This window comes from Myotis yumanensis, unplaced genomic scaffold, assembly GCF_028538775.1.
Source record: "Myotis yumanensis isolate MYYU_CA2020_CCGP unplaced genomic scaffold, mMyoYum1.0.hap1 SCAF_22, whole genome shotgun sequence".
In the NCBI taxonomy this organism is placed as follows: Eukaryota; Metazoa; Chordata; class Mammalia; order Chiroptera; family Vespertilionidae; genus Myotis; species Myotis yumanensis.
The window spans coordinates 6,146,142-6,166,366 of NW_027223773.1; the positions used below are offsets into that span (position 1 = coordinate 6,146,142).

The following is a 20,225-nucleotide window of genomic DNA, read 5'->3' on the forward strand; positions in this document are numbered from 1 at the left end:
TCGGCCGTATGTGTTGTAAACCTCTCACCAACCTTCTCTGCTAAGAAGAAGAAGGGTGGGATGCAAGAGGTTAGGAACCTGGAGTGTTCCTTCAGGTCATGCCCCTTCATCAAGTCGAACGTTACTGAAATACTTGTTTTTTTGGGTGGTGTGCTAGGTACTCAACAGAACATTCTTCTGTAATCGAAGTAATTGAGAAAAGAAAACACAGATGACAGACTGGGTGTGCAATGTGTACTTATGCTGGAGTGGTAGGTGAGACGTTAAATTTTTACATCTCATGCCCTGGCAGGTGTGGCTCAGTAGGTCGGGCATTGTCCTGTGCACCGAAAGGTTGCCGGTTCGATTCCCAGTCAGGACACGTGACCGGGTTATGGGTTCAGTCCCCAGTAGGGGCGTGCAGGAGGCAGCTGATCAATGTTTTGCTCTCACATAGATATTTCTCTCTCTCCCTCTCCCTTTCTCTAAAAATCAATTTAAAAAATGTCATTGGCTCTTAATAGAACATTGGTAGATGGAACGCAGGGTAACCGATGAAGGTTTAAAAAGCAGTTTAATGGCCTCAGGAGTAACATCTAAGTGGAAGCATCAGCTCCGAAGTCATAATAGGCCTCAGCAGTGATCGATGTTTCTCTCTCTCTCTCTCTATCCCTCTTCCTTCCTCTCTCTCTCTCTAAAAATATATATTTTTAAAAATCTTTAAAAATTTTTACATGTCATTGGGGAGAGCCAAGAAACTTTAGTCATTAGCAGATCCTTCAGGAGCACTGAGTTTTAAGGAGACGGTGGTTCTTAAAACACTTCGCATACTGTCTTATCAGAAGAAAATGATCAAAGATGCAAATTCTAAACATAAAAGTAACTTCACTAACTGGCAGCTGTGGTCACTTTTAGTTTTATTTTTTTCTACATAAAATTTATCCCAAACCAAGTTATTTATTTGGATGATAACAGAGTCAGATTTTCATTGAAAATGGTCGTTTGGCCAGTAAATAGTGAACTTTCATGTGGAATGGAGACTTCAGTTGTTTTTCTAGAAACAAATTTATGATAACTATTACTTCATTTAGATTTCAAACCTTTCAACTAAAAATCCCTACGACGCACGTTTAGAAAGATCGCAGAAAGCCTCAGGGAGTGTTTACGGAATCCCAGTGTCCAGTACGAATGGTGGCGGTGAGAAACGGCCAGGACGGCGGGCTGATCTTCCACCGAGAATGACCCCTCTGCCTGCAAACCAGTGTCCTGGGCGCTCGTTTCCCGTCCAGGGGAGGCGAGGAAGCTTCTGAGGACATCCCTGTGCCTGGCACTGTGCCCAGTGATGTAGGTTGGTCACCCAGTAAAGACCCTGTGATTCGAGTCTTCTCATCCTCATCCCACAGATTAGGAGCTGGAAGCCGGAAGGGTTTCGGTAATTTGCTCCTGGTCCCTCAGCAGCAATGAGATATGGATCCAGGCCCTCCTCCAAACACACGCTCTTAGAGATGGTGATGCCGAGATTAGACGAGATTAGAATCCTCTTACATACTTGGCCGGGCAGACGTGGCGATGATAGGCCGATGACATCAAGCTCTTGGCTAATGATAACTTCAAATATTGCCTCCTTGAGCATAACTCTAATTATTCTTGAAGCAGTAAAAGGAAAACGGGGACATCTTTCCGTCCTTAAAACCCAAACTGGAGGAGAAGATTGCTAAATGGCTCTCTTATCACTATGATGTGGAGGAGATGCTCTCACCCTGGCAGTGGAGGCATCTCTGACTTCTCTACCTCCTCTACTTCCGTGGAGACCTCAGCTCTCCCACCTCTGCAGGGTGAGGGAAGAGGGGTAGTAATTACCTTCGGTATGTGGGTGTTGGCTAATCTTTCTATCTTTTAACAGGGCTTGAGGTGATGTAGGGAAGAAAGAATCTGAAGTGGACTAGTGCTGGGCGGTGTGGAGGGGGGGGAATCATAAAACTGCCGTGTGAGCTGCCACCGGCGCTCCTCAGCCCTTTGCAGGGGCTCGTATGGCGCAGCAGCCGTGGCCGAAGGGATGCCCCCTGCTGGTGGGACATCAGATGGGGGCCCAGGGACACGGTCTCCACGCGCTGCTTCTCTATAGTGGGGAGTAGTGACTCCATCTAGTGAGGTGAATCTATTGGACATAAGCTAGGAGCTGATGTTGAATGAAATCAGAGTCATGCTCTTCTCTCTTCCTCATTAGCCTGTTGGTTATTTACGGATGGCCTTTTGGGGACAACATCTGTTCAACAAGTATTTATAAACATTCTCTATATTCCAAGTGCCATGGATACAGAAAAGAAGAAGACAGATTTCAGGGACCTTCCTTTCATGGAGCTTAGTGGGGGTGGAGTGGGGGAGGGGGTGGAGAGATGGAAAATAAAAGAAAACACGAGAGTGGGGTGTAAGTAGGATAATGGGACTGGGGTGGCCAGGGAAGAGGGTGGACAGCTCAGCTCAGACCTGCGGACCCGAAGGAGCTGGTCCTGTGCAGGTTTGTGAGTGGAGCCTTTCGAGTGGAAGAACTCCTAGGCCCTGGAGCCTGGGCCTGGAGGACGCCCAGGGGCCGGGGAGACTGGTGGCCAGGGGCAGGGCAGGAGCTGAGTGGAGCGGGGCCGCAGGGCAGCTTCCGGGTGGGGTGGAGAGCTCAGGTGGCCTGGGAAGGGAGGTGGCAGCCACGGGGAGAGCTTTGAGCTGTAAAAGTGGAGAATGGCTGTGGAGGTGCCCGAATGGAAGGCCTGGGAAAGGTGGGAAGCGGGGAGAGAGCACCCGCTGCAGGAAAGTCTGCAGAAAACCACCCCAAACGACTCCAAGTTACCTCACCCCACCCGGGCCCAGCGGATGGCGTGGGCTGGCCATGAACTCAATCAACACAGTCTCCACTCGTTTGAACACTCAGAATGCCAGGGGCGAGCGAAGAAGCAGTGATGCCGACCCAGGCGTGGGAATAAGACCAGGTCAGGGAGAGGGGAGACTGGTCCCTGGAGAAACCGCGCCAGTGTTATCTCCCTGAGCGCCGTGCAGGCGTGAGAGGAGCCGCCGTCTCTTGTCACGCTGAGTGGAGCACGCAGGTTTCTGAAGGAAGCCATGACCTTAATGCTCTGCACCAACTGTACTTGTGACCACGTGACCATCCCCGGACGCTTCCGATGTGCTCACCTAACAGTTCCTTGACTGTTTTTAAAAACCAGGGATGTCTTCATTTGATCGACAGAGATGCAAAGTATCAAGCGATTTAGGAAATTCAGGAGAGCTGCTTGAGTTCTAGAACGGGCTTCTCCAGCCAGGGTTTTTCTGCAGCACGTGGTCTAGGTGGACGGTAACTGCTAGCTAGTTTGTGATACAGAGGTCGTTTTTGGATAATCCGTTGACTTCCTGGGAAGGGAGCTATTTCGGACAACACTGTATATTAAAGGGAGATGGGATCCTTCTCTGATAGGTTTTGCTTGTTGCCTTCAGCAGCCGGAGACCTGGGTGCTGTGGCCCACTCCCTTCCATTCTTCCATTTCCTCCCATAACTTCCATCCCCGAGTCACGGTCCCTCCTCTCTAGTCCAGGCTCCTCTTCCACTTTACCCTGCTCTTGCCTGGGCTGATGTAATCCTCTCTCTCTCTCTCTCTCTCTCTCTCTCTCTAATCCTCACCCTAGGACATGCTTGGAGAGAGGAACAATTATGGGAGGGGGGGAGGAAGAGAGGGAGGTGGGGAGAGCGGGAGGAAGAGAGAGAGAGAAACATGGATTGGTTGCCTTCAGGGGATTAAACCTGCAGCTCAGTGTGTGCCCTGACTGGGAACCAGACCAGCAACCTTTAGGTGCACAGGGCTGTGCTCACCGACTGAGCCGCTCTGGCCAGGCGTGAATCACCTTTTCACAACCCATCTCTGTCGGAGCTTATCTTTGAATTGAAAACTAATTTAATAGTTGTGCGTGGTACCTCATTGTTTTAGTTTACATTTATTTCCTCCTCAGGTTTTATCATTTATATTATCTTATATGATCTGTCTGTTATATCCTCTGTTCTTTTTTAAAAAAAATCTTTAAGTTGATTTTAGAGAGAGGAAGGGGAGATAGGGGAGAGAGAGAGAGAGAGAGAGAGAGAGAGGAATAGATTTGTTGTTCCACTTATTTATGCATTCAGTGGTTGATTCTTGTGTGTGCCCTGACCGTCCAGCCCACAACCTTGGCACATTGGGCCGATGTTCTAACCAACTGAGCTACCTGCCCAGGGCTACGCTCCACTTAGTTTATTATATAGTGATTGATTGATCTCTTTCTCTGCAGTTCGTACCATAAAAAGTTGAAGTTCCTGACTTACAAGTCGGAAGGAAGTTGGCGTTTTAATGTCACTGAGAAGGGCTGATCCTACCAGGGAAGGAAAGCCCTGACTCAGTGGCTGAGCGCTTTGAGCATTTGCAGCCGCCTGGCAGTTTCCTCCTCGTGTCCAGTGAGAGGCTCGGTACATCTGTGCAGGCTGGACCTTGATTTGATCTGATTGTCGCTGCACTCTATGACTGAGAGAACTGAGCCCAGAAGTTCCCAGGCACGAACGCTGTCGCTTGAGTCAGAGAATAATCGAGTTTCTCACAGCTGTTTCCCAGGGGAGTTAACTGGAGGGACCCATTCCGCTGCTCCGCATGGGAAAGAAGCGATGAGTCATGTCTGTTTCCTGGGGATATGGTGCTTTATGGTGTATTAGAAACTAGCAAGTGTCAGGAAAACACGGCATTTGGGAAGTAAGGTTACTATAGGTTCGTTTTTATGTTTTCCATTCGTTTACACCTCCTGGCTGACACTTCAGTCTCTCAGATCACATTTGTTTTTTCCCCATTTCTGAATTTCCATCTTACCTCCACGTCTCATTCATGCATATTAGTACTAAGTTGTTCTCTGGTTTTCCCATGGGTAAATTTATCTTCCTTAAGAGATTTTTCTCTCTCACATAGTAAGCATGTAGTAGGCCTTTTAAATTAGGATGCAATTCATATACCACAAAATTCACCCTGTAAGGCGGGGTTGGGGGGGGCGGGGGGGGGCGGCGGGACCTTTTCCTGCCAGGGCCATTGGATATTTATAACATCATTCGTGGGCCATACAGAATTATCAGCTTGAAAATGAGCCTGCTGTATTGGGTGAAACATTTCATTAGCTCACCCCTACTGCCTTGGCAGGGCCAGACCAAAGGATTTCCCGGGCCTATTCAGTCCAGCCCGAGGGCCGGCGTTCCCCACCCCTGTTGTGAAGTGTGCAGTTCAGTGGCTTCAGTGCCCTCAGAAGGTTGTTAACTGTCATCGCTAACTCCAGAACATTCCATCACCCCAAAAGGAAGTCCCTCCAGCCCCTGGCAACCACTCATCTACTCTGTGCCTTTTAGTGCTTTGCCCCCATGGCCTCTTAGATTAGAACCCAGATTCTTGCTGGGGCCTTAGAACACCGGTTCTCAGCTTGTGGTCTGTGGACCAGCAGCGTCCGCGTCACAGGGGAGCTTGTTGGAAATGCAGAATCTATAGAAAAACACAACACACACACACACACACACACAAACACACACACAGCAATGCAGACGCGCAGTCCCTCCCCATCTGCTGAATCAGAGACTCGGGCGGGGCCCAGCATCTGTGCTGAGCAGCTCTGTCCACACCGACGATGAGGACCTGTGGCCTTCGAAGTCCTGCGTGATCGGGCCTCTGGATCACTGCCTTTGGAATCGGGAGCCCCTTCCCTGTGCTGCCTCCAGCGACCTTCCTCTTCCACAGCCGTGACCGACTCCTTCCTTCCTCGGGCCTGGCGCCCGGCTGGGCTGGTTCTCTGCTTGGGACGTTAGCGAGGCTCTCGCTCGGCCCCTCCCTGACCAGGCGGGTGTGGGAGTCACCCCATCTCCGCTTCCCTTCCAGACCCCCCTCCACCTTCCCCACCTGCCTGGTGCCCGAAGGTCGATTTCCACAAACTGCTCCCCAGGCCACCTGACTGCTGTTGAGTGGCCAGTGGAGAGCAGTAGGGGATTGAGGAGGGAGGAAGCCGGGTTGGCCTTTGATGTGCTCCCTCCCCTGGGGCCGGCCATGTCCCTCTCCACACAGCTCTCTCTATCTCTTGGATTTTGTACTGTCTGCTGTCTTAGCTATTTAGTCAGGATCAGTTCTATTGGAACTTAGATTATAAAATGATGGCCTCTAAGTAGTGAATGAACGAAGAACGTTGAAACAGTGGGATGACTTGTTAAAGTCATGATAGAAGCTGGAGAAATGAGGAGGGGACACACTGATTCCCCCCAGTGTCTCGCTGTGCTGTTCGCTGCAGCATTTACCGCGCCTGAAAGAGAACTTACTGTGAAACTCAATCAGAGGTGAATCTGTGAAATGCAGTCACCGCTAAAGAATTTATTAATCATAAACAAATACTTACCGTTTCCTTGTTACATACCAGGCACATTCGTGGTGCTGAGGGCAGAGCATTGAATGGACAAAACCCTGGACTGTTTTAATAGGGAAGACAGGTCATAAGAACACGTTAAAGAAATGTAATAATTAAACAAATGTAGTGTGTTAGCAGCGACTGTGCCAAGAAGAGACATACAGCAGGGAAGTGGCCTTTTAGCAGGTGGCCAGGGAAGGCGCACGGAGAAGGCGGCGTTTGAGTGGCCTGCAGGGAAGAGCATTGCGAACAGAGGAACAGAAGTGCTCGGGCTCTGAGCGGGGAATGTGCTTGGCGTGTGAGGAACAGCAAGGGGGACGCTGGTGGAACAGAGAGCGCGCAGGGGATTAGGCGATGAGGACTGAGAGGGGATGGGGGCAGGTGCTGGTGGCAGGATCACGCAGCTGATCCAAAACAAACTCTGGCCCTACCCCACCCCACGCTGTCACAGGCACACAACAAAGCAACCCGGTTTCTTCCTGAACTGACTTTCTCACTAGTCACTGGATTGGTCAGTTCCTGCACACCCCTTTACTCCACCCTGACTTCACCCCCACCCTCACCTAGTCCCCACTGCCTGTCTTCTCGGTTGAATCTGCCATTTTTCTAGGTCCCCCCACTGCCTTCACGCAGGCCCTCACTGCATGCCTGGATTGCTGACGTCCAACTTGCAGGCTGGTATCAAGATGTTGGCTTTTACTCTGACACCGAATAAACACCTAAAATAATGGTAGCCCTTAGGGAACTTAAAGACTCTTACTTTGAAGACGAGGAGCTGAGATTCGGGGAGGTGACATTATTTCCCTAAGGTTGGCTAAGTAATTATTAACAAATCCGGGGTTAGGCCCCAGGTCTCCTGCCCAGGAACCTGCAGCAACGTCACAGTGCTGGCCCAGCACCCAGGGCCTCACACAGTTAGTCACCCCGGAGCCAGTCTTCGTGCAGACAAGGTAGAGAGGGGTCACCGCCTGTGCTGCCATTCATGCCAGCATTAATTCTGGGGGCTTTGGGGGGCGGGGGTAGTAATCTTAAACAGAGCACACCGCTCATCATTCTTATTTGTAATTACGCTTTTAAAGAGACAAAGCTGTTGTTTCCCAGAAAGTGAAAGACCAGATCTCTATTCGGGCTTGGATTGCTGTGGTTAAATAGAGCACTTCCTAGTTATTTTTCTGCTGCGTGGACAGCAGAAAGGGTAGAGGATTAGATCAGAAGAACAGACTTGTACCCCGGCCCTCTCCTTAGCAGCTAAGTAGATCGCTTCTCTGAGTCCTTTTTAAAGAATTTTCGTATAAAGAGAAAACAATCCCCGTGCTGCCTGTCGGAGACCTGATGTACGAGCCCTCTGAGAGGTGGCATTGGCGAGGCAAGGTGCCGATCTTATGTAATGACAGCCTTTTCTTTGTGTAGACTGTGTTTAGTAGACAGACTGCGTATTAAGTATTTCTGTATTTAATAAACACCCAAGTCTCATATTTACAGTGAAAACAGTGGCTATTCTTGAAGAGTTCACCTTCAAAGAGAGTTTTGGGCGGGTGGGGACGACAGAGGAGAGAAGTCCTGTTTCATACTGAAGTGTAAGTTGCTTGTCTGTCAGTAAACACGCTGTCCATTTGCCAGAGCAGCAGCCGGTGGAATTCTGTGAGCTTAGTTAATCTTTGTTATTTATCTAATACTTTGCAATTTTTGTGTAACAGTTTCAAAGTGCTGCCGTGTTGGCCAAGTTGAGGCCGAGAACCGTGTATCTGTGCAGGCCTCGAGCTGTGTATCAGAATGTGCAAACCTGGTGTCATTAGCTGGAAGGGCTCTGACCTCATATGGGAACTGTAGCTGTTTTTCTTTTGTTTTATTTATTGTTTCAACAGAATCCACCTTTGACTTTTCTGGATTGCCTTCTAGTGGTAATGGGTGACCTTCTATGTTTTCTAGGTTACTTTTTTAAAATAAATTTTTATTGATTTCAGAGAGGAAGGGAGAGGGAGAGAGGGATAGAAACAATGATGAGAGTGAATCATGGACTGGCTGTCTCCTGCACACCCCCTACTGGGGATGGAGCCTGCAACCTGGGCATGTGCCCTTGACCGGAATCGAACCCAGGACCCTTCGCTCCACAGGCCGATGCTCTATCCACTGAGCCAAACCGGCTAGGGCTCTGGGTTACTTTCTATGTTATACACGTTTATGGGGATTAAGAGCTTGGGCTGTAAGAAGCGGAGACTTGGATTCCCTTAAGAAAAGATGGTTTTACTGCAAGGAGGAGCCAGGAAGCTCCCAGGGATGAGCCAGCTCCTCCCGGCCCCTGTGCCAACCCCCCCCCCCCCCTTCTCTTGTGCATGTCTTCTCCTCTCACTCTGGCCAAATCCTTGAGGCACCCAGTCTGTTGTCTCAGCCAGTTTCCACCATCATCCCTAATGGGACGCTGCCTTCTTTACAACGAGGGGCCGAGTGCAGTGTTCTCAGTTCGGGGGTGACAGGTGGGGCACTTGGAGCTGGAAGGGGCGTTGTGTGGCTGTTGTATGATGGTCTCGTGTCATCATCACAGTGCAGACGTTACTCATTCTGCTTTTTACAGCCTTAAAACCCAAACTCCCCCCAATATCTTGTAGAGTCTCACTAATTACTTTTGGATAACGTACTGTACTGGTCCATCAGGCTCATGGCCCAGAGCCTTGGCATGCTCTCTCTTTGATGGGAATTGTTTTCACAGGATGAAGTGTCACAGTGGGGTTACTCTTTCAAATGGTTTGTTTTCTATTCCTGATGCATACTGATTTGCGCTGAGTAGGTGCTCATTGAGTTGCATGCACATAGTAGGTGCCCGCTGAGTTGAATGAGCCATAGGGGTTTACTGACTGGCATTGCCGTCGACAATTTGCTTCTGCAGCACTGGGAATTAACAGCATTTTTCTTTCTTTTCCTTTTTCTTTTTGGTAATTCAATAGGTGTGAAAACTAGCATCGTTTTTTAAGATGCAATGTCTATTTTTACTGGGAAAAAGATTGTTAATGAGTTTTAAATTTAAATCCTCTGCTGGCCTGAATGTTTGTCTGCAAGGTCAGAAACGTTGTAGCATAACAGCTGGTCATTTCTGCTTACACCTGGTTGGTGAGGACATGCTTTGAAGTAGGTATTTAACTTGCTTAAACATTTTAGGTTTAAATTGTTGAGTAGGGAATGTGTGCGCCTGGTGTAAACATTAGATTGCCCTCCAAGGTCTGTCCTGTTTCCATCTTGCCTTCAGAAGCAATACATCCTATGTTCCTATGTAGCTGTCTTATGTTCTTATGTATCTGTGCGTGAGTGTGTATGTGTGATATCCCTCATCACCTTTACAGGATTGGTGAGAAGATTGCTGGGTAGTGTGCGCCAGGCACATGCTAAGAACTGTATAAGGATTTGGTAGACAAATCCCATAAGTAAAATGTCAGAGATGGTTTAATTTCACCTTTCGTGTGAACTGGTGTGACTGTCCCCAGGGCTCCCCAGGCTGCTGCAGGCTCTGCTCCGGAGGGGGCAGGAACCCAGTGGGCAGGGCTCCAGACCCCCCCCCCCCCCCCCCCACACACACACACACACTCACCCCTCACTCCCGTCCAGGGTGAGCCAGACTGTCCTGTTGAACATTTGCACCCGGGCCTGTTTGGGGACGGGAAGCGAAGGTGAGCACAAAGCGAACACGGCCGGTGTGGGCAGTCTGATAACTCTCGCTTTCTCTTTGTTTCCAGATGTTTCTTACCGTGTACCTCAGCAACAACGAGCAGCACTTTACCGAAGTCCCCGTGACCCCAGAAACAATATGCCGGGATGTGGTGGACCTGTGCAAGGAGCCCGGCGAGAGCGACTGCCACTTGGCCGAAGTGTGGTGCGGCTCAGGTGGGCGCGCGCAGCCTGTGCCTGGGTCCGAGTTTCCTACCGGTCCCGTTCCTGGGTGTGGCGGGGGAGGCTCTAGAACAGCATGTCCACCAGGAGACAGCGTCCCCTCCAGCTTTGCTGTGACATAGGAAGTCCTTCTGTTCTCTTTCTGCTACACGGTGACGGCACCACAGTAGGAAAGGTCAGAGAGCAGGCAGCTGACACACCAGTGGGAGCGGCTGGTGTGCTCCTAGGCCAGTGACGGCGAACCTTTTGAGCTCGGTGTGTCAGCATTTTGAAAAACCCTAACTTCACTCTGGTGCTGTGTCACATATAGAAATTTTTTGATATTTGCAGCCATAGTAAAACAAAGACTTATATTTTTGATATTTATTTTATATATTTAAATGCCATCTAACAAAGAAAAATCAACCAAAAAAATGAGTTCTCGCGTCCCCTCTGACACGCGTGTCACAGGTTCGCCATCACTGGCCTAGGGTTTGTGTGCTGAGGCTTTGCTTGGTGAGGAACGCGCGGCCTCCTGATTGTTTGCCCTCTGAGGTGGTGTAGGCTTTGGGGAGAGCTGCTCGGTGCTGATTCCTGTGGTGGCAGGAGGCCCCACAATAATCATAGGCCTCACATGAAGCCTTGAAGTCAGTCCCTCAGCATAGTTCTTGGCAGTTCGTAAGTGGGGCGGCCTGGTTTCCTTTGGCCCCATAGGAGTTTGTCGACCTGGGAGGAATTTTTCCCGAGTTCTGCTGGTTCCTGCACGGCCTGGTGAGCTCCGCTGTTCCCCCTTTCTCCGCTGGGGGTGCAGGTGACACACTGTGCTCATGGGTTCACACCGGCCACGAAACCCGACTTCAGCTGAGCGCCCGGTTTCCCCGCACTTCCTCGTACCTGTCTGTGTTGCCTTTCCCACCCTTGGGTGTTCTGGAAGGTCTTCACGCTCCATGAATCGCTTATTTTTTTAACCTTCACCTAAGAGCTAGATTAAACCGTTTGCATAAAGAAACCCAAGTGATCCCTTTAAATGAGAATCTGATGGTTGGACATTTTTTTTTTTTTTGAACAACATAAATTTATTTCTCACATTTCTGAGGCTGGGAAGTCCAGCTGACTTGGGTTTCTGGTGAGAGCTCTCTTCCTGGCTTACAATGGATTGCCTTCTATGCCCTTAGGATGGTGGAAAGTCGATGGTTGGACTTTTGTATTGACATCCCGTAGAGCTTTCTCTTCTACTTGAATAAAATCCAAACGCTTTCCTGGATTGTGGACCTTAGAGGCTTGCTGTCTGTGTTGTCATCTGGTCCTGTTCCCTCCTTGTCCCTCCGCAGCTTTTTTATATTCACGAGTGAACCACAGTCGGCTCTTGCCCGCCTCAGAGCCAGGGCACTAGCTGTTCCCACGACCTGGCTTGTTTCCCTCTGGATTTGTCAGTGCTGCTCCCTCCGGTCTTGGGGTTTCGGTTAAAATGTTCCTTCCTCGGAGAGGCTTTGCCTGAGCATCTTGCGAAGGTAGCCAGGAAGTTCTCTAAGATGTCATCCTGGTTTAATCCTCTGCATCCACACATCGCTCTGTGTGTGTGTGTGTGTGTGTGTGTGTGTGTGTGTTTATTTATTGCCCTTTTGATCCCTGTCACTCCAAACACATGCACTAGCGTGTAGACTCCTGGAGAGAAAAGATCTGCTTCCCTGCTCGCTGCTGCTGCAGTGCGAGGAGTGCCTGGCACGTAGTAGGTGCTCGTGCTCAGTCAGTGCTCACTGAGTGAGTACATGAGCTCCCTTCACCCTGCCTTACACTCCCCCGAGGTGACTGGAACCGCCCACCAGATCCCTCCGTTTCCGCTTCTGCACGCGCCTCAGGTTCTGCCTGAAGGTGTGCCTGCCCTCCTCCTGACTTCCATGGGGGGAATGAAAGTCTCATTCTCTTCCCGGAACACGGGATTCCGCTGCCTCCCTTTCCTCTCCAGCTCTGCTCACTTGAAGTCACTAACCCATGTTATGTGACGATGATTAAGGATTCTTTTCCTTCTAACGTTTTAAATGAAAAAGGGTGGGTAGCATCTGAATATGTTCTTTTTATAAGAGGGGAAATAATATCAATAGAATGGAGGTGTCTCCCCCAAGTCCATCCCCTGATCACTTGGTGTAATTGCTTATGACTTTAGCCTTCTTCTTCAGGCTTTTCAGACTTCTCTGCATTTGTACGTAGCTATAGAAATAGTTTAGTGGGTTATGCCTTTCTCTATTTTTGCTTTATGTGTATCAATACCCTGCCCTTTACTATTTTACCTTCCAACAGAGCTTGGAGGTATTTTAAGCTGTGTACATTCACAGCATTATTTCTAATAATCACATAATCTTTCCCAGTATGCATAAACCACGGTTGATTTAACCATTTCTTTATTCATAAACATTTACATGAATCCTGCTCTTGTTTTTATATATGCTGCAGTAAAACCCTTTTAGGAGCCTCTGGGTCATGTGCAAGCATTTCTGTAGAGCAGATAACGAGATGGGATTGCCTGGTTGAGGGGTCACGCATTTAAAATTTAACGTATTGCCAGATTTCCCTCAACACAGGCTACATAAGTTCACCGTGCTACCAGCCTTTTCTAAAAGCATCCTCATCACCAGTTGCTAGGATAATATATTAATCTTTGCTAAGCTGATACTGCCCATTTGAAAATTTATTAGCCGTTTGGGTTTCCATTTTTAAAAACTGGTTTCTCCGTAGGTTTCCTTTGGCGTCTGCCTTTTCCCTCTTGCGTTGTAGGCATTCAAAACAAAGACAAACCAAAAAAACATTCTATTGTAGACCTCAGGCCAAGTTACCCCCTTTATGGGAAAATTCTTTCCTTACTCCAAGACCGTAAACATATTCTTCTGTTATTTCATGCCAGAAGTTTTAAGATCTTTTCCTTCCTTCCTCTCCCCCACCCCTCCCTCGCCTCATTAATTTTTGTGCCTGGTGTGAATTAGGGATTTAACTTTTTCCCCAGATGGACAGTGAATCTTCTTAAGTGCCTCGCTGAACAGTTTTTTCCCTGCTGTCACGACATCACTTCCTGTGCTATGTCGTGTCTCCTAAGAAGGGGTGTTTCTGTAAGCTTTAGCCTGTTCCTTTCATTTTTTCTTCTTATTTAGGACAGAACCAGCTTTTGTTTGCCTTATAAAGATTTTTTAAAATTGATTTTTAGAGACAGAGGAAGGGAGATGGAGAGAGAGAGAAATATTGATGTGAGAGTGAAACATGGATTGTCTGCCTCCTGCACACTCCCTCCCAGCAATGGCGCCCTCAACCCGGGCATGTGCCCTGACTGGGAATTGAACTGGGACCTTTCGGTGCAGGGACAACACCCAACCAACTGAGCCACTCTGGCCAGGGCGGGACAGAACCAGTTTTAATTACTATAGTTTTCGAATTTTTTGGGTATCTGTAAGGCAAATGCTTATTTCATTCTTCTGCTTTTTAAAGAAAATATCTGAGCTATGCTTGTATAGTCCCTTTTTCAGATATGTTTTAGAATTACCTTGAAAGGCTCCGTGAAGCATTCTGTTGGGATTTGGATTGGTTGCAGTAAACTCATAATTGATTTGAGGGTTGTTTGTAAGGTGTGATTAAGAACGAAGTCTTGGGTATCGCGATTCTGTCTCTGTCATTTACCAGCGTTATGATTGAAGGCCGGGTCCTTAATCTTTGTGTTTTATCTACAGAATTGGGATGATAATTGAACCTATCCCATAGGATTGAGTGAGATTCCAGGAGATAATACGTGCTGGGGGCTTCGCATAGCCCTCGGTGCACTTAGTGTTAGCTCTCAGTAAGTAATAGCTATGATGTTTTAACCTCCCCCCTTTTTGCTATAAATTGTCCAAAGTGTCCTATTTAACAAATAGTAAGTATATTACTTTGATTTTGTTGGCTTCTCAAGCTTCTTATTTTCTTTGGCTGACAATCTTTTTAAAACGAGCAGCTTTGATTTGCCATCTCCAGTTCCTTGCTGCCCTCTCAGTTGTTGGTTGTGTAGAGAGCATTTCTTAGATTCCTGTTGGGCTCGGGACCGATTGGGAGGGAGACAGATACATTTCCTGCCTTCACGTAGAAGCAGGTTTCAGCAGATGCTTAGAACGCGGCGTGGTAACTGCAGTGATGGGTGGACCTGCTCCATCTGCAGGAGGAGAGGGTGGTGGGACGTATCCGTGCACAGGGCACGTTCACATCACGGAGGCCGAGACCAGGAGATAGGGGAGGAGGTGGTAGAGGGGCCTTGAGAACCTGTGACGTTCATTTCAGCACGTGCAGGCCCAGGCCTGCTCTTGTTATCACAGGCCAGCAGGGCCTTGGCTCCCAGACGTATGGGGAGGTTCATGGCCTTTAAGATGGTCCGACCCAGCAAAGATGGGAGTTGCCTCACTGCCTTTGAGTTCTCTCTTTGCTTCTGGAATCGGGGGATTTTATTTCCTTTGGAATAGTGTGTGTGTGTGTGTGTGTGTGTGTGTGTGGTGAGGAGGTAGAGGGCTACTCACTTTCTATCTATGGGTTTCTACTCATCTATGGTGTTCCCTTCTGGGGGGGATCTTAGTCGAATTTCTGTGGTTTGCAGAAGAGGGATGTCTGTGTCGGCTCAGTACGCTCTGTCACTGGGAATAGGACCAGAACAGACCTTTATTGCAACCAGGCCCATGAAGCTCAGGGTTAGCTCGCGAAATGGGCTGCTGCATTCTCTGCCCGTGCTGTTTCCTTAGGTATTGCCTCTGGTGACTGACAAGTGCATTGAGTTTTCTTAGGCTGTTTCAACCGTCTTCTATTAAAAACGATACTGGCAATCGAGAAATACCGATCAGCTGCCTCCACATGCATCCCGGCTGGCATGGAACCCACAAACTGGGCATGCGCCCTGACTGGGACTCGAACCTGCAGCCCTTTGGGCATAGGATGGCACATGAGTCAAGGCTGGGAGATTTTTTGAGGGGAGCTCAAGGTACCTGGTTTCTCCTGAAGTTCCCATCGATGAGGGTGTTTAGCTGAGCCCTTCTTTCTGTCTCTAGAAAAGTTCTGACAAGTGGCAATTTCACGGGAGTGGCCAAGTGGATATATTTTCAGTGCAGTGAATAGCCTGTTATCTGGCAATGGATACATGTCATTTTTTAACAGTTTTTAAAATGATAATTTAAAAAGTCTAATAGAGAGTAAGACTAGGCTATTTAGAAAGTTGTTTGTGAAATGTTTGGTTTATGTGTTTAGAGAATCCTAGAACCGTTGGTGTTCGAAGGGACCTCAGACCACCCCTTGTCGGAGGTGACGGAACCTTTGAACCCTGGGAGCTGGCCAGGTGGCAGGCTGATGGCTGGTGAGGGGCCCACGGAGTGAGGTCGGCCCGGCTCCTTCCAGGGGCCCAGGCGCAGGCCTCCTTCCAGATCTCCACCCGGGTGTGGGAATTCCGTGATACTGCGTTTTCTAAGGGGCCTTTAATGGAAACAGATGACCTAAGATGCCGTGTGTTTCCTACACCCCCAGTGTATACTGTGCATGAAGGACGGATGACATGCTATGTTTGTCTTTCTTCCAGAACGCCCCGTCGCAGATAACGAGCGGATGTTCGACGTCCTGCAGAGGTTTGGGAGTCAGAGGAGCGACGTGCGTTTCTTCCTGCGGCACGAGCGCCCCCCTGGCAGGGACTTCGGTGGGTAGATTCTGTGAGCAGGCGCAGGGTGCGGACGGTGTTTTTATGCGTTGGGGTGGAACCGGGCAGTTTGAGGGGAGAGCGAGAGGTGAGTGCAAACCGTGGGGAGAGGCCACCCTTCTAAGATCTGCCTGTCGGGGAGGAGACGCGGGGATGGTCTTGCTTGTTCTGTTCGGTTGGAAGACGAGAAGTTTTTTGTTTTTTAAGATTTTTGTATTGATTTTCAGAGAGAGAGGAGGGGAGAGGGAGAGAGAGAAACATCGATTGGCTGCCCCCTGCATGCCCCCTACTGAGGATCGTGCCTGGAGCCTGGGCACGTGCCCCGACCGGGAATGGAATTGGCAACCTTTCGGTGCATGGGACCACGTCCGCCCAACTGAGCCACACCAGCCAGGGGGCAGATGGGAGGCGCTTTATGGTAGTTTTCAATGCGGGAGGGGAGGCGGTTGCAGTACATGAAAGAGGGGATGCTGAGGGGGTGTCCCTCAGCCCTAGTGGAGAGATTCTGTGGGCAGAGGAGGGAGCCTCTTCATGGGGACAGGACAGGAAGGAGCGGTCGCAGTGCGAGTAAATGCGTGCGCCTGTGAGCAAGTCAGGGAACTTGTCACGGGAACACGCTTTCTCAGGCGGAGAAGGCAGGCCTCTGAAGGTGAGGATGGACGTGAAGAATAGGAGAGAGCCCTAGGGGAGCAGGTTGGCGGGCTCCATGGAGGCCACGAGGCCACCCGTGACGTTCTCCAGCCTGAGGGTCGTAAGGGAAAAGGTGGTTGAATTGACCCCAGGCTGGCGCGATGCCAGACCAATTCGGTGGAAGGTCAGTGGGACAGGGATGGAGAGGATACTGGCAAGATGACATCTAAGCTGGGTGGGTGGGAGGAAGTGAGGATGGGAAGGGCTGAGGGGGAAGGGCGACCAGGGTTTAGAGGTGACAAGTCTCAGGTCGTGCAGGGGTGAGAGGAACGTGTGGTCACAAGCAGAACGCTGGGAGGTGACGTTCGGGGTGGGGCTCCTCTAGGTGGCGAGGGTCCCGGTTGGTCATGGAAGGCGCCTGGGTTGGGGTGGGGATGAGGAAGCCTGGAGCTGAGAGCCTGGCTTCTGGAGGGGACAGTCATGCGGGAGGCAGGCAGGCCCCGCGGGGAGAACACGGGAGTCAGGTGCTCGCCTCGTGATGCGGGCTGTGACCAGGGTGTGCAGGTGACGGTGAGGAGAGGGCAGGAGGCAGTCGTGAAGGTGGCGTCCCCGCCCTCCAGGCAGGTCTCGGAGGCAGTGGGAGGGTGAGCAGCTCAAGGCAGGCCCGTGGGAAGCGCTGTTCTCCGCGGGAAGGCCCGGTGGGGGCGGGTTGCTAGGTCTTTCTAAGACTTGGCGTTTCACAATGAGAAGCTGAGGGTTGTGACTTCCGTATATAACTCTTGGGAGTAAGAAGGTAGGTAACATGTTCGTCACTGGATGTCATGCAGTCTCGGTTCTATCGCTTTAATGCAGATGTCCATATGGTCCCCAACAATGAGAAGTTACCAAGCGTCGACCGTGGAGGAGCTCAAAATTGACTTGTCTGGCCTCTTGCACTCTGCAGATGAGAAGGCTGATACTTTGGGGTTCAGTGACTTGACAGAGGCCACACACCCAGAGGCGAGCCAGGAGTGGGGCTCGCGTCACCTCTGCCAGGCCAGCTGGCATGCCTGGCAGTGTGACTGGTGCCCGTGGCTCTCATTTAAATGAGCACGTATTTTCTCCCTAAGCGTTCTTCTTCTGTAGCTTTAAACTGGCACCTGCATCTCGTTTTTATTTTGTTCTTTGTTTACGTTGCTGCACGCATCCTCTTGTAAGAAAGGAGTTGGACTTTACCCACTCACCTGCCAGTTCAAATGTCCGCCCGTGTCGTCCTGGCTGAATTATTAAACGGCCTCGCGATAGTGTGATGTGCAGTGTCGGTGTGTCTGTAACGTGAGAGTAGGATCGGAAGGGGAGGGAGCTGTTTCACGTTGTCACAAACTCCAGTGCCACATGGTGTCTGACTGGGGGTAGAGCAGGGCTGCTTGTCCGTGTCCTCCTTAGTGGGGACGGCTAGGTTACGGATTAGGAGGCTGTCACCATGGTCTTCTTCCAGTTTCACCAGACCTGGGACCCGGAATGGATGTGGAACTATTTTTAAAGCTCTCGCCTCGCACTCTAACTGTGGAACTGCATGGCCGGGAAGGAACTGGTGGGGGCTGCCTGTGAGGCAGCGAAGACAGCAGTCATTCCTAAACGGGAGGTTTATTTTTCTTGCAGAAATAGTGTGGCCGGTTCCTGGAGCTATTTTCTCAGAGAATTGAACAGCGTTTTAAAAATAAAGCTAACACAGTCCTAGCCCATTTGGCTCAGTGGATAGAGTGTCAGCCTGCGGACTGAAGGGTCCCGGGTTCGATTCCAGTCAAGGCCACATGCCCGAGTTGCAGGCTCGTTCCCCGGTGGGGGGCGTGCAGGAGGCAGCCAATCAGTGGTTCTCTCTCATCATTGATGTTTCTATCTCTCCCCCTTCCTTCCTCTATGAAATCAATAAAAATATGTTATAAATTAGTAAATAAATAAATAAAGCTAGCATATTAGGACTAGGGATGGTGTGACCCCGGGGTCTGAGGATATCGTATTACCGGCATGGGAATTTGTGGTAAGCTTTAGGCAGATTCAGTAGACATTTGATTCAAAAGGAATTGTACTCTAAAATTTCTTTTTTTTAAAATATATTTTATTGATTTTTTACAGAGAGGAAGGGAGAGGGATAGAGAGCCAGAAACATCAATGAGAGAGAAACATTGATCAGCTGCCTCCTGCACGCCCCCCACTGGGGATGTGCCCGCAACCAAGGTACATGCCCTTGACCGGAATCGAACCCGGGACCCTTGAGTCTGCAGGCCGACGCTCTATCCACTGAACCAAACCGGTTCTGGCTACTCTAAAATTTCTTGATAATTGAATAATCTTTCTAATTTCTGGAAGTATAAATATTAGCTTAATTTCACTTATTTAAAAAATTCTCTTTGTTGATATTACCGATGTATCTGTTTAAATTAAGACTATTTTCCCTTATGCATTAAGTGATGCTGAGAGACCCATATATTTTGGCTAAGAAAATGCAAAATTTTTACTTAAATAAATGGGAAGTACTTCATAGTACTTAAGAATTACCACAAAATGCCCTCAATAAGCCAAATATTCAAAATACCACTTGTATTTTCAATTGCTTCCTTCCCGTGTAAGTTACAAAACACTCTCAGTGAGCACAGGACGGATTGATTTAATGCTCACTTAATTCTTTCAATGAAACTGTTTCTGATTTCACTCCTGAGGAGCTAAATGGAGAACTAGGAGGAGCTACTCAGAGCAAATGGTGTGATTCACCCATAATGAGAAGTACATTTATTTTGTTACATTTCCCCCTATTCTGGTCTCTGAATCATGCAGCTTTTCAAGGGAAGAGTTAGCAAGGGGTGTTTAGTAAAGTTCACTATTCACTGTTCTGAGACAGGCTTCCCAAAACAGGCTGAATTCGAGACCTCAGTGCCGTCGCTATTAGAAAAGATTTTGTTTGAAGTTTCCTTTCAACTTAAAATATCAAAGGGCAGCAGTCACAGAGCTAAGAAATGAACTGGCACTTGGAGTTTCTGCAACCCTGATTTAATGCTTAGCTTTGGATTTTGTGCTTAGGGAGTGGACCACGGCCTCAGGACCCAACTTTGAAGAGAAATGGTGTGAAAGGCCCTGGTGACCATCGGAGGAAGGAGAATGGGGTGAGTATCCGTTACTCCTGCTAAGCGATCCCACAGCACTGCTGCCTTTTTAACCTTTAAAGCTCACTCGTCGTTACTTGGTTATTCAGTGGGTTATTAAGAATAGCCCTTTTTCAAAGGTTATTTTATATTTATCTCATAGAAACAGTTAATTTTCATGCTCTCTCCATGCTGACTATTGAAAGAAGTTAGACGCTGAATATACCAATTCAGAACAAAACATGTAGAGCACATGTGTGAGGAAGCATTTGTTTGGGGGTGATTGTGTTTGTTGCTGTCAAGTTTCTAGAAAAATGGGAAGTTATTTACCAGCGCTTTTGCTCTTGCGTATGAATGTCAGCAGTATCTTTGGGGTGCCCTCACACGTCTTCTTTTCGGAGCTCAGGATTTCTGATGCTGTGGGGATTGGCTAGACGGCCTTCTCCCACCTGCAGTGACCTCACGTGAGGGTCCAGGTCATCTGAAGTGGCATTTGCTCCTGCTCCATCTTTCCCCAGATCTGG

General features: G+C 49.1%; 1 protein-coding gene across 4 annotated transcripts in view; it reads left to right on the plus strand.

The window, feature by feature from the left end:
- TP53BP2 (tumor protein p53 binding protein 2) overlaps positions 1-20,225 on the plus strand; it is a 105,210-nt gene that overhangs the window by 66,374 nt on the left and 18,611 nt on the right. For 3 of the 4 annotated variants that reach the window (XM_070401197.1, XM_070401199.1, XM_070401196.1), the window contains 3 exons: positions 10,137-10,284; positions 15,839-15,952; positions 19,640-19,722. In XM_070401197.1, the coding sequence (XP_070257298.1) occupies positions 10,137-10,284; positions 15,839-15,952; positions 19,640-19,722 (345 nt within the window). Of the gene's footprint in view, positions 1-7,341; positions 7,362-10,136; positions 10,285-15,838; positions 15,953-19,639; positions 19,723-20,225 lie in introns of those variants that run through there. The other variant, XM_070401198.1, reaches the window with a different exon arrangement.